This window comes from Littorina saxatilis, linkage group LG3, assembly GCF_037325665.1.
Source record: "Littorina saxatilis isolate snail1 linkage group LG3, US_GU_Lsax_2.0, whole genome shotgun sequence".
Lineage (NCBI taxonomy): Eukaryota > Metazoa > Mollusca > Gastropoda > Littorinimorpha > Littorinidae > Littorina > Littorina saxatilis.
In genome coordinates this window covers 28,457,137-28,468,612 of record NC_090247.1, presented here as the reverse complement: position 1 = coordinate 28,468,612, position 11,476 = coordinate 28,457,137, and the positions used below count along the sequence as shown (strand labels likewise).

General features: G+C 43.2%; 2 protein-coding genes across 2 annotated transcripts; both read left to right on the top strand.

Moving 5' to 3' along the window:
• Positions 1 to 6,387: 6,387 nt before the first annotated feature.
• LOC138962066 (uncharacterized) lies at positions 6,388 to 8,803 on the top strand. The gene is made up of 3 exons (XM_070333774.1): positions 6,388 to 6,657; positions 7,009 to 7,099; positions 7,411 to 8,803. Exons 1-3 carry the CDS (start codon positions 6,608 to 6,610, stop codon positions 7,711 to 7,713), a joined length of 444 nt encoding a protein of 147 aa, XP_070189875.1. The 5' UTR covers positions 6,388 to 6,607; the 3' UTR covers positions 7,714 to 8,803.
• Positions 7,962 to 9,539, top strand: LOC138961152 (uncharacterized). Its single transcript, XM_070332751.1, has one exon. It carries the CDS (start codon positions 7,962 to 7,964, stop codon positions 9,537 to 9,539), a length of 1,578 nt encoding a protein of 525 aa, XP_070188852.1.
• Positions 9,540 to 11,476: the final 1,937 nt, after the last annotated feature.

Here is an 11,476-nt window from a genome sequence, read left to right as displayed (position 1 = left end):
TGTCAATTGTTTCTTGTTCACAAAAGCACTAATCAAAAATTTGCTCCACGGGCTTGCAACGTAGTACAATGTATTACCTTACTGGGAGAATGCAAGTTTCCAGTACAAAGGACTTAAAGGCACAGTAAGCCTCCCGTAAACCATCACAGAGCTCCCCGAGCGTCTACATACAGTACAAGCATACTTCCATTTGAACGCTCACCGAACGGGAACATCCTGGCTGCTTTCTGTCGAGCGTGAGAAATTTTCAAAGAATTTATTTTCGTGGACTTACTCCTCTACAACAATGGCGCCTCGTTGTGGTGCTGGACGGCTGTTATGAATATTCAATACCGGAAATCACGCCCGGACAGTAAGCCTCCCGTAAACCATCACAGATACTGTCAGGCTTTTACACACAGTACAAACACCCTTCCATTTGAACGCTCACCAACGTAAAGAGCTAGCAATTAATTTTGCAGATTGTCTCGAACACTTTTTGGACCCATCCTGAGCTCAGGTCAAAAATGAGTTACTTCCCTTCGGGTCTCATTCTATCGATGTAAACTGGCGATAGCCGTGGATCGATGATTATTAGAATGTTTTTGGACCGTGGTGCGTTTTTGCGCTTGACCTAACTTTTAAAATCTAAATGATAAATTGACAGCTTGTTACAGAAACATTCTTTAATCATAAAAGAATTCTTTTTTCATCAAGTCAAGATCAGTACAATTCCAAGTTGTGAAAGTTTGAAAAAAGAAAAGCCCGGAAGCAGGGTCACGCAAGGGTCGTAGCAGACGACGGTTTATGCATATCGCCGTTCCTCTCAACAGTCAAAAGCCATCGCTAGAGTTCTTGTGAACCACAGCCGTTTGTTTCGTGCATAAAAACGTGCTATTGTAGATAAGCTCACATCGAGTCGCATTCAAATGACTAACTGACGACGACATTGTGAAAAGGGGAAACTGGATCACACGGGTTCACGATGGCTCAGGGTTAAGATAAACCACGCAAAAATAAATTCTTTGAAAATTGTTCGCTCTTTACGGATGGCACCTGGGATGTTCTCAATCGGTGAGTGTTTAAATGAAAGGGTGTTTGTACTGTGTGTAAAAGCCTGCCCGTATCTGTGATGGTTTACGGGAGGCTTACTGTGCGTTTAACATTTCTTACATACTGCTTGACTCAAATCTTCCCAAAAATTGACTATATTCTATACAAGAAACACTTAACAAGGGTAAAAAGAGAAACAGAATCCGTTAGTCGCCTCTTATGACATGCTGGGGAGCATCGGGTAAATTCTTCCCCCTAACCCGCGGGGTAGCGATTCCCAGAAAACCTCGACAGATCTTCATAAAACAAAAATCTCGAAGTATGTGTGTGTCCTTTAATATGGATCGCCTTCAACAAGTAGAAGAAATGAAGGATTAAGATTGCTTTTAGTCACTCGTAAGGAAGATTCCTCATAAGAACTGTAACTAGAGCATCTCTGAGCCGAAGCTTTAACAAAAATTAAACCTAACAGACCTCGTAACTTGCATGTTTTTGATTAGTTTCTTTTTGTGCTTCATATAATGTTCTCATCAAACTTAAATCAATCAATCCGATTAATATTGGCGGAGTACTTTTACTAGAACGTGGCATAACTACAGGGATTCTTTTGGATTCACCCGGGGTTAGGAAGTAATAGGTAGTAAGGATTGGTGCCGTATGTGCAATTAAATAACCATAATGTATAGTTCCCTTCTCTTTCTTTTTATTACCTCTCTCTTCACATACACAATTTGTCTTGTCTCCCTACAGGTAAAATAAACCGAAACATTTCCTTTAAAAAGAGGCTTTTGTCCTCCACTTCAAAATTACTTTCACAAAATCCACCTCTATCAGCACAACAATTATAATATCCAAGACAGATGCATTTTCCACATGAACAAAGCACATGTATGTAAAACAGTATGCAAAACCTTCACAAAAGTCATGCTGCCACACAAAACCATTCCTAGAGTGTTGCCTTACAGTGGCAACAAGTTAAAGGCATCCACCCATTTCAATTTCAGCTCATCATCTCAGATCTGGCCATGCTTTTAGCAATAGATGGTTCTAAGCTGACACTAGTATCAATCCCTGTCACTAATTGGTCCAAAAATTCATACTCTGCACTGGAAGCAGTCAGGGTGCCGATTTTTCGTATGTGTCCAAGTTGAGAGCCTTACCCTCTGTAAAAGCTTGGACAGATCTGTGATATAAAGCTGACCTGTTTTCCCAGGAGAAACTGTGCCGCATATGTGGGTAGAGTTGAGGACTCACATGTGGGTAAAATGGAAAACATACTGCTTCAAAAATATCTGTGTTGTACTTTCTTCTTTGTTCATGTAAAAAACAACATTGGCACACAAAAACAAAATTGCAATCTTCAGAATGTACAGATGCTCATGTATACTCACTGAAATACAAAAAGAAAAAAAACTTACTTTAAAAAACCCAACAACAATAAAATGCTGACAGTATGTGCTGGAAAACCAGTCGAGACATGAAAGTTGGTTGATGTCAATCTTATAATATATTTGTCAATCTTGAAATACATTTGGCAAACAGTTGATTTTAATTTAGAAATACAGTTGTGTCTTCTCTACAAATTATTTTTTTTTATATATGTATATAAAAAAACCAACCAGGAACATCAACAACAAAAACCCACTAAAATCCAGTTATGATGATCATAACTTAAAGCCAAATGAAAAATATCAACAATCTTCCTTCTGCGTTTGACGTTCTGTGATCAAACACATGCAACTACCCTGTGAAATATATAACCTGAGACTTAATACAAGCATTTCTCAAATACAGAGAGAGACCATGAGACAACAACAAAAATATTAAAAAAGAAAAAGAAAAAACTCATTAGTAATACATGGAGATTTTCAGAGATTGTAAAACTGACTGAAGCCAAACATTTTGCAAATATTTGATTCCATGTGTAATGAGATCATGTCAACGAAGACAAGTCCTGAATGATGCGACCGACTGTGAATTAATGGAATTATATGAAACAACCCCACTCAACCCCACATCCCTAAAACAAAATCTACAGACAAAAAGGGGGAAAAGACATTGCCATACTATCATGAGATAATGACGGGTCAACTTCAAATGAATTATCTAATGTCTGACCCAACATTGAGCAAGTGTTCTGAGATTAGGATGACAAGGAAGCTACACAATTAAAAAATTAAAAAACTTTAAAAAATAAAAAATAAAACACAGTACAAGTACTATGAGACATTGTACTAAATGTTGGCAGGGGGGTGTCAATGACATGAGATCTCATTCATTTCATCATCAAACAAATGAAATAAGTTTGTTTAAATGTAATAAACTGGTTTGTGAGCAACAATGCATTTGTCTTTTTTTGGACTGACATCTCTGTCTTCAAATACCTGATGCTGTTTTAATTCATTTCTCAGTGATGAATTCTGATTCATTATCAACTACATACACGCACATGTTCATTGCTCTCTACTGAGACTCTCCTGATTACAATGTACTTAGATGAGCCAAAACAATTTCAGCAGCGGCAGCTTAAAAATGTAGACAGCAAATTAATACATTGGAAAATGTTTTCTTTTTAGTTTTTCCTTCATGTTTTAGTAAAGTTACTAGACGAAGGGACGACAGAAATTAAGCATCCTCCAGTCAGTCCCATATGGGAGGTGTCCTTTCATGGGAGGGGCCTCACATCACAGGTACCACTGTAGTAATATTCAGTTTTCCTCCAGCTATAGAACCTAGATCACCTTGAAGGCTACACTAAAAGTTTTTATATCGAGAAAGTTCTTTGTGCTTAATATGTACATGACTTTAATGTTTTATAAGAAAGCAAAACCGTCACAGGCAATATATAGGAACACAATTTGAATACATATGCTGTACTGTGCATCAATGTACAGATATCATTTTGTCTAACAGGTTATCACTATTCATTCACAAAAAAACACATCCGAACATAAACATTTTCATAGTGAAACTTGAAATTGTGAAAAATATAATGCACTTTTCATCTGTTCAGACATATAATGCATGGGCAAAAATCACGATTGATAATCAAAACAACAGAGCAATAATCACTCAATCATCTACCTTAATTAAAGCTAAGTTCACACAATACAAACTTGGAACAACAGTACATCCTCATAATTATAAAGATCAAGCATTCAAGTATAGGCAAGCCTGTCTATGATGACCACCCAAGGAACCAATCAAAAGTGGTCATTATTAACAGCTGTTGTGTTTTTAGCATAGCAATAGGGCAAGCTATCTTAATGCCGACGAATCAAATACGAGTCTCATTATACTTGTTTGCATCAAAATAGTGGGCCCTATTGCTACGCCGAAAACACAATAACATTTATATTGCTATTCTGACGTGAAATTCTGTGTTCAAAACATGTTTTTGGCAGCTACAACTATACCCACCTGGTCAATGCTGGCTGTTGCAGACAACGCTTTAGTGCGCAAACCTCAGTGTGCAAACCACTTAAGCATATACCGGTAGAAATCACTGAACACTGAAACACTCACAAATAAAACTATGGACGGAAAAGACCGACATAACCGGCACATTAAGTCAATTTGTCTGGTTTCATATGACGTAACAGAGCATGCTTAATTGGTACCATTCCATTTGCTGTTCTGATCTCTGACTAAAAATTCTGCTGCGGAATGAAGTTTGCGAAAATAGTGACTGCAGAAAATCTGTACATGTAGATGCCGAGAGAATAACGATTTTTCTAGAACACAGTCAAGGACTGAATGGGTCAGATCCAGGCAACTTTGTTTCAACATTGCATACAATGAACGTTGTACAGGTTAAAGGAGAGCTTGCTGATTTAGTGCAACATTGAAAAGACCATATGCTAGACTGCAGCTACTAGAGTGGGGGAAGTTTAGTAGCCTTTCCAAGAAACGGATTTTACCTGGAATGTATTTCATGTACAGTAAAAATTAATTTGTATCATCTGTCGACCTGTTACAGAAGCCCGCCTGACAAGGCTAGGTATGCATATACTTCATCTATGGTATGAAACCGGAAACCGCTTGTTGTTTGTTGTTGTAAATATATTCCCCATCATTACACTTCCATAGCAATCGACAATGAAATAGGGCTATGTGAGAAACAACCTCCAAATCCCCCCATGTGTCTGTCAGAATAGACATAAACTGAGGTGGTCACTATGGAAAAGTTAAATTAAAAAAATAATTTTAAAAAACACGATGGTGATTATTTGGGGTGGTCATATGTGGTAGGCAGGTGGAGGTTATCAAGAGCAAATCACCAGGGCAGGTTCCACTATTCCTACAAAGTGCATGCACACATACATGAATGCAACAAAACGTGTGAATGCCCACCATCTTGTGTGAACACAACTCTCAAAATGCCAAACCAAACACAGCATACCAATTGCTGATGTGGTAGTGTCACATGTACCAAAGTACACGTGCATGCACATTGGTTTGGATCCAGTCCCTGACACAATCGACACACTACTAGACAGTTTGTCACAGACTTGCACAGACAAAACAAGGCAGCTCTAATACTGAATTCGCCTCCACTGATTTGATATGGAAAGATAGTCCACGATTGATGGTCCGTTTGGCTGGACAATTCACAAGTGCACAATTAAGTTGAGCCCATGGTGGGCGCGGTCTGTTTTATCCAAATTTCAAAAAACGTATCCGAATCTCCGCTGCAGAGAAACGAGCACGTTGTGCCGCCGTCTGTATTATCTCTGAACCGGAAGTGGCTTGGACACATGAGGACGCGATTGTGCGAAACGGGACCTTTGATACGCAGACTGTGTCTCGGCGATCCCCTTGCTACAGATCTCTGATTACAACAACTTCTTTAATTTTTTAATTTTCAAAAAAATGTCCTGACATGTTTGAAACATTTGGCATTCAATGATCAAAGTTTTGGAGATGTTTCAAAACCTTGGACTTTTCCTTTTAAATCAGACAGAGAAGAGACTGACTCACCATTCTGCGCTTTTGTGATAAATTCCTCACACGTGAAAAGAATTCATCACTGAATTAAGTTATTTTCACTCGGAAGAGTCGTACAAACGGCGATGGAACTGACAACAAAAGGGCATCTGTCTGAAAAGGGCTTACGCAGGGCTCCCCAAACCATGTGTCCCTGCGTCCTATACGCACTAGAAGCCGAAATCACGTACTAGAAATTCATTGAGGGGTTCCCGGGACGCACTAAACCACTAAAGAGCGGGTAAAGGGACGCACAACATTTCCGCTATCGTGCGTACTGTAGGAACTCTGTAGTCGTCAGTCAATTATAGTGCAAGAAAAAAATGCTATTTTCACGGAACGATATGGAAAAGAGTGTATGTGTTCCCTTTAACCTTCACCGGGCTTCGTGTTTGATACCCCGATTATGGCATCCTGGGTCCTACAGGACCCATATTTTTCAAAGAAGGATAAAACTGTTTATACTGATTCGGATGATGTGGGTACCACAGGACCCATACTTTTTAAAGAAGGTTGCACATAGTTATTTGCTTTGGCGATGTAATTCTTTTGTTTCCGTGAGTACTGATCATCGTGACACATTGACAAAATGGCATCAGCAAGCAAGGCAAACCTCGAGGAAGCTTTCAGAAATGTTGGGTAAGCCATTTTAAATCCTTTGTTGTCTAAACTTCGTTGGTACTAGAAAATGAACGGCACTGTAATAAAGTACTTTCAACAAGTCAGAACATGATCTCTTTGTGTACTTGGAACTATTTATTCATTTGGGTGTGATAATGAGATTCCCACGTGCTTCAGTTATTTAGCTGAGCTCGAAAAAAAAAATATCAACGTGCTGCGCGTACTGTCTTGTGTTTTATAGACTACTTTGTAGATGTACAGTGATGATCAGTGATGCATGGTGAATACAACGTCCTAGTGAGTTAACACCATTTTCACCCTAATGTTAGTTCTGATTTCACTAATATTTTACATCCTTTGTGTCTGTAGCGCGGACGTGCCAAAGGGGATGGTGCATATCCTGCACCACGTGGGTTCCACCAGGCAGGATGTGTACAGGTCAATGTGGAGCAGCCTCATAGTAAGTTAGTTTTACTGTTTTCATTTATACAAAGTGTACTGTTTGTTGATGGCACAGAAGTGTTTATTTATTCGATATCTGGCCTTCTAATTGGAGACAAAGAATGTGTGCAAAAACGTAGATTATCATGTGGTCATTTTGATATTCACACTGTATACCAAATAAGTTCTCATTGCAATGATACTTGATATGTTGCACACACACACACACACACACACACACACACGCACACACCAGAGAGAGAGAGAAAGAGAGAGAGAGAGTGAGTTTTCTAACTCGTAACTGAAATTACTGTGATTTTTTTTATACAGTACGTTGGGAAACTGTCGACGTCTGGAAAGAGGACACTGGTGTATCCCACCCGCGTCGCTGGGGCCGATTCGCCCGGCCCCTCGTCCATGGGTTCTACTGCTTCGGCAAAGGGATTTCCGGCCACAGGATTTCTTTCGAGGGATCGTGGCACTTTCAAATCGTTACCATCGACTTCCGGTTCGCATCCTACGGGAGTTCCGGTCGTAGGTGGTAACGGCAATCCGTTTCCTGCCTACGCTTCCGCTCAGGCGGTTGCGGACGGTGGGGGACAGGATGGGTCAGCTTTCAGAGCTTGCCCTTAAGCAGGGTCAGAAGAAAGGCGGTTCCACGCAGTCTTCGTCTTTTCGTGGCGCGGTCGCATAGGGGTGGCAGCCGTTCTCGTCCCTATAATAAGAAGCCTTCCTTCGGGAAGAAGGGGTCAGGTGGTAAACCTAACCCCCAATGAAGGCTCCCCGATCCAACCACTCCTCTAGCCCCTACCCCTTTGGTAGCGGGCGGCCTCTCAAGGGCCGTTCCAGCTTGGTTGTCTCTCGCGAGCAGCCCTTGGGTTATGGGAGTGGTTCGATCGGGGTTCCGGTTGCTCTGGTTAGAGGACAAGGCTCCTTTAACCAGAACAACACCCAGTTTCAGGTTTCCCGCCGATCCGGAGGCATGTGCCGTCATTCAGGCGGAGGTGCTGCTGCTTTTGCAGAAGCATGCGATAGAGGAGGTCATCGATCGTCGATCCCCGGGGTTTTACGGGAGACTGTTTGTCGTCCCGAAAGCGTCAGGGGGTTGGCGACCGGTGTTGGATCTGTCTCCCTTGAACGGCTTTCTCCGGAAGGTTCCGTTCAAGATGGAGACTCCAGCGTCTGTCAGGGAGGCCCTTCGTCCGTTGGACTGGGTCACTTCCATCGACCTGACAGACGCATACTTCCATATTCTGATGCACAGGTCAGATCGAAAGTGGCTGCGGTTCCTGTGGGACGACAGGGTGTTCCAGTTCAGGGCGCTGCCGTTCGGGCTCTCGTTAGCGCCTTGGATCTTCACCATGATAGTGCGCCAGCTTTGCGCTTTAGTGCGGCAGCAAGGGATTCGTCTCAGAGTTTATCTGGACGACTGGTTGGTCCTGAATCAGCTAGAGTCCCTGTGCGATCAGCACACCCGGATAGTCTTGCAGACTGCGAGAGACTTATGTTTCTCCGTGAACCAAGGGAAGTCCGACTTGGTTCCCTCTCAGCAGTTTACGTATCTGGGCATGGTGTTCGACACCCGAGCTTGGACTGTTTGTCCCGCCCAGCGGAGGATAGACAAGCTACAGGATCTGGTCAGGTCCCTGTCGAGCCTCCGCCACGCGCCAGTCAGGGTATTGGCTTCACTCCAGGGCCAGATGGAGTCGATGTCTACCCTGATTCCGCTGGGCAGAGTTCACAAACGCCCGTTTCAGGCGTTTCTGAACTCTGCCTGGGATCCAGCCTCTCAAGGTTGGAATTTGTCTCTTCCCCTTCAGGGATGGTTCCTGGAGTCAACGAGGCAGTGGTTGGATTCGGCCTGGCTGACTCAGGGCGTTCCGATTTCACTGCCCCTTCCGGAGTTGCATCTCTTTACCGATGCTTCTCTTCAGGGTTGGGGAGCTCATCTGGAGGGGAACACAGCTTCCGGTCTTTGGGACCAGGCTCAGAAGTTATTGCACATCAACATTCTGGAATTGGAAGCAGTGTGCCTCGGGCTTCTGGAGTTTGTCGCCTCTCTGCGAGGCAAGCAGGTGTTGATCCACATGGACAACACCACTGTGGCCGCGTACCTGAACAAGCAGGGGGGCACGCGCTCGCTAGTTCTGTCCAACAGAGCATGCGAGATTCTCACTTGGGCGTTCCATCAGGGGATAGTGATCTCAGCGAAGTACCTTCCGGGGTGCCTGAACATCTTGGCAGATTCGCTCAGTCGCTCATCGCAGGTACTGCACTCGGAGTGGACTATCGCGCACCAGGCACTGCGGCGTCTTTGGACGCAGGTGGACAAACCCCTCTTGGATCTGTTCGCCACCCGGTTCTCTCGGCGTCTCCCAGTCTTCGTGTCTCCGGTACCGGACCCGGAGGCTTGGGCGGTCAACGTCATGGGAATATCCCTTTATCACTGCTGCGCTTAAAAAGTGTGGGTCCTGTGTTACCCACATCATCCGAATCGGTATAAACACCTCCATCCCTCTTTGAAACGTATGGGTCCTGTGGGACCCAGGAAACCAGAATCGGGTATATCAAACGACGTCATTGCTGATTGTTTTCTAATTTGACCGATTGACTTAAAATTTGGGTCATAGGAAGCCATGCAGGTGGCCGAGGAATACACCAAATTTCATTAAAAAATTCGTATTAGCACTGGAGTTATGGTCATTTTTATGTGCCTCTGGGTCCTGTAGGACCCAGGAAGCCCGGTGAAGGTTAACGAGGTATAGTTGAAGTGTTCTCTTCGAATATTCTGAAGAGAAAAGACACTTCATATATATCACACTATTCGTGATAACAATGCGTTATATCAACACAGGAGGTTTGGGGACCATGGACTCTTGGGATCTTCTAAAACTCCGCGTTGGGGGTCCATGGACCCTCTAAACATTTAAAGTTGGGGTCCCGGGACCCTCTAGGACGGGCGTCCGTGGGGAACCCTGGGCTGTTACGGTACGTGCCTTCCCAAAGAAGGATGGCGACTTCCGGTAACGAACTACAGAAAATAGTTATTCTACGTTACAGTCCAAACTTTGTTTTTCTTATTCTTTTCAAGACTCTCCAGCCACGCAATTAAACCAATCAGGGAAAACAAGTTGAAGCGGAAAGCACACATTGACACACACACACACACACATACACACACATACACACACACACACACACACACCATCTGCCCCGCACTCTTTTATCTCGACCAAGAACATGTATGCCAACCCTCAACCCTTTCACCTTGCACGAAGAGCCTGTACGTGCCCATTTCAATACTGTACAACTAACTTCGTACTATGGACTTCATAGTGTATACCATACCGGTTTGTTTGTTTGTTTGCTTAACGCCCAGCCGACCACGAAGGGCCATATCAGGACGGTGCTGCTTTGACATTTAACGTGCGCCACACACAAGACAGAAGTCGCAGCACAGGCTTCATGTCTCACCCAGTCACATTATTCTGACACCGGACCAACCAGTCCTAACACTAACCCCATAATGCCAGACGCCAGGCGGAGCAGCCACTAGATTGCTAATTTTAAAGTCTTAGGTATGACCCGACCGGGGTTCGAACCCACGACCTCCCGAACACGGGGCGGACGCCTTACTACTAGGCCAACCGTGCCATATATATATGGTCGACTAGGAAAACAATTAGCCATATGTCGAACACACACACCCACACCCTTAAAGAACAAAGCACAGATGCGTGGAACGTGCGTACAGAAGGTGTCAGAATACACCTTTCTGTGACCAAATTGTGGAAAGGACAAAGGCCGGCATTGTGGTCAATACACTGCAAAAAGAACTGCACACCTGTCAACGAAATTTTAAAAGTGCAAGAGAAGCATTTAGCAGAAACCTGTACTACGAGGGGTGGTCCAAAAGCATTGACTAATGGTTAATTTTGCAAGAAAAGTGCACTAGATCATAGGTAGTGAACTGAAGGTTAATTTAATTATTCTGTCAAAATTGCAAGGAACGACAATGGCCTGGAATGAGATCAGCAAAAGAATTGCACATCTGTCAACGAACCATCCACACTGCAGAAGAAGCAGCTAGGAATTAATAAGGCCTGAGGGGGTTGTCCAAAGTTGTTTTATTCAGTACTTTTTTTGTAAACGCCTAAACGTACTTACTCAAAGTCATACTATTTCCCTTTTGCTTTTTTTTACAGCTTCTGGAGCGAACAGCAAAGTGCCTTCTAATAAGTTTATGTGGGAATAATTTTGAGGTCGCCGCTGTCAAGGTTTGAAAATCGCTAATTTTTTTTACAAAGGACGAACAATAATGGACAAAAGCGTTGGTTTGCCTGAAGGAAATGCAACTTATTATAGTGTACAAGAATGCGTTGGCAACATATGAATC

Excerpts from the sequence above, each read along its gene's own strand:
- LOC138962066 (XM_070333774.1), top strand. The coding sequence starts at position 6,608 with ATGGCATCAGCAAGCAAGGCAAACCTCGAGGAAGCTTTCAGAAATGTT. Across the intron at positions 6,658-7,008 it reads GAAGCTTTCAGAAATGTTGG|CGCGGACGTGCCAAAGGGGA; the intron begins GTAAGCCATTTT and ends TTGTGTCTGTAG. Across the intron at positions 7,100-7,410 it reads CAATGTGGAGCAGCCTCATA|TACGTTGGGAAACTGTCGAC; the intron begins GTAAGTTAGTTT and ends TTTTTTATACAG.
- LOC138961152 (XM_070332751.1), top strand. The coding sequence starts at position 7,962 with ATGGGAGTGGTTCGATCGGGGTTCCGGTTGCTCTGGTTAGAGGACAAG.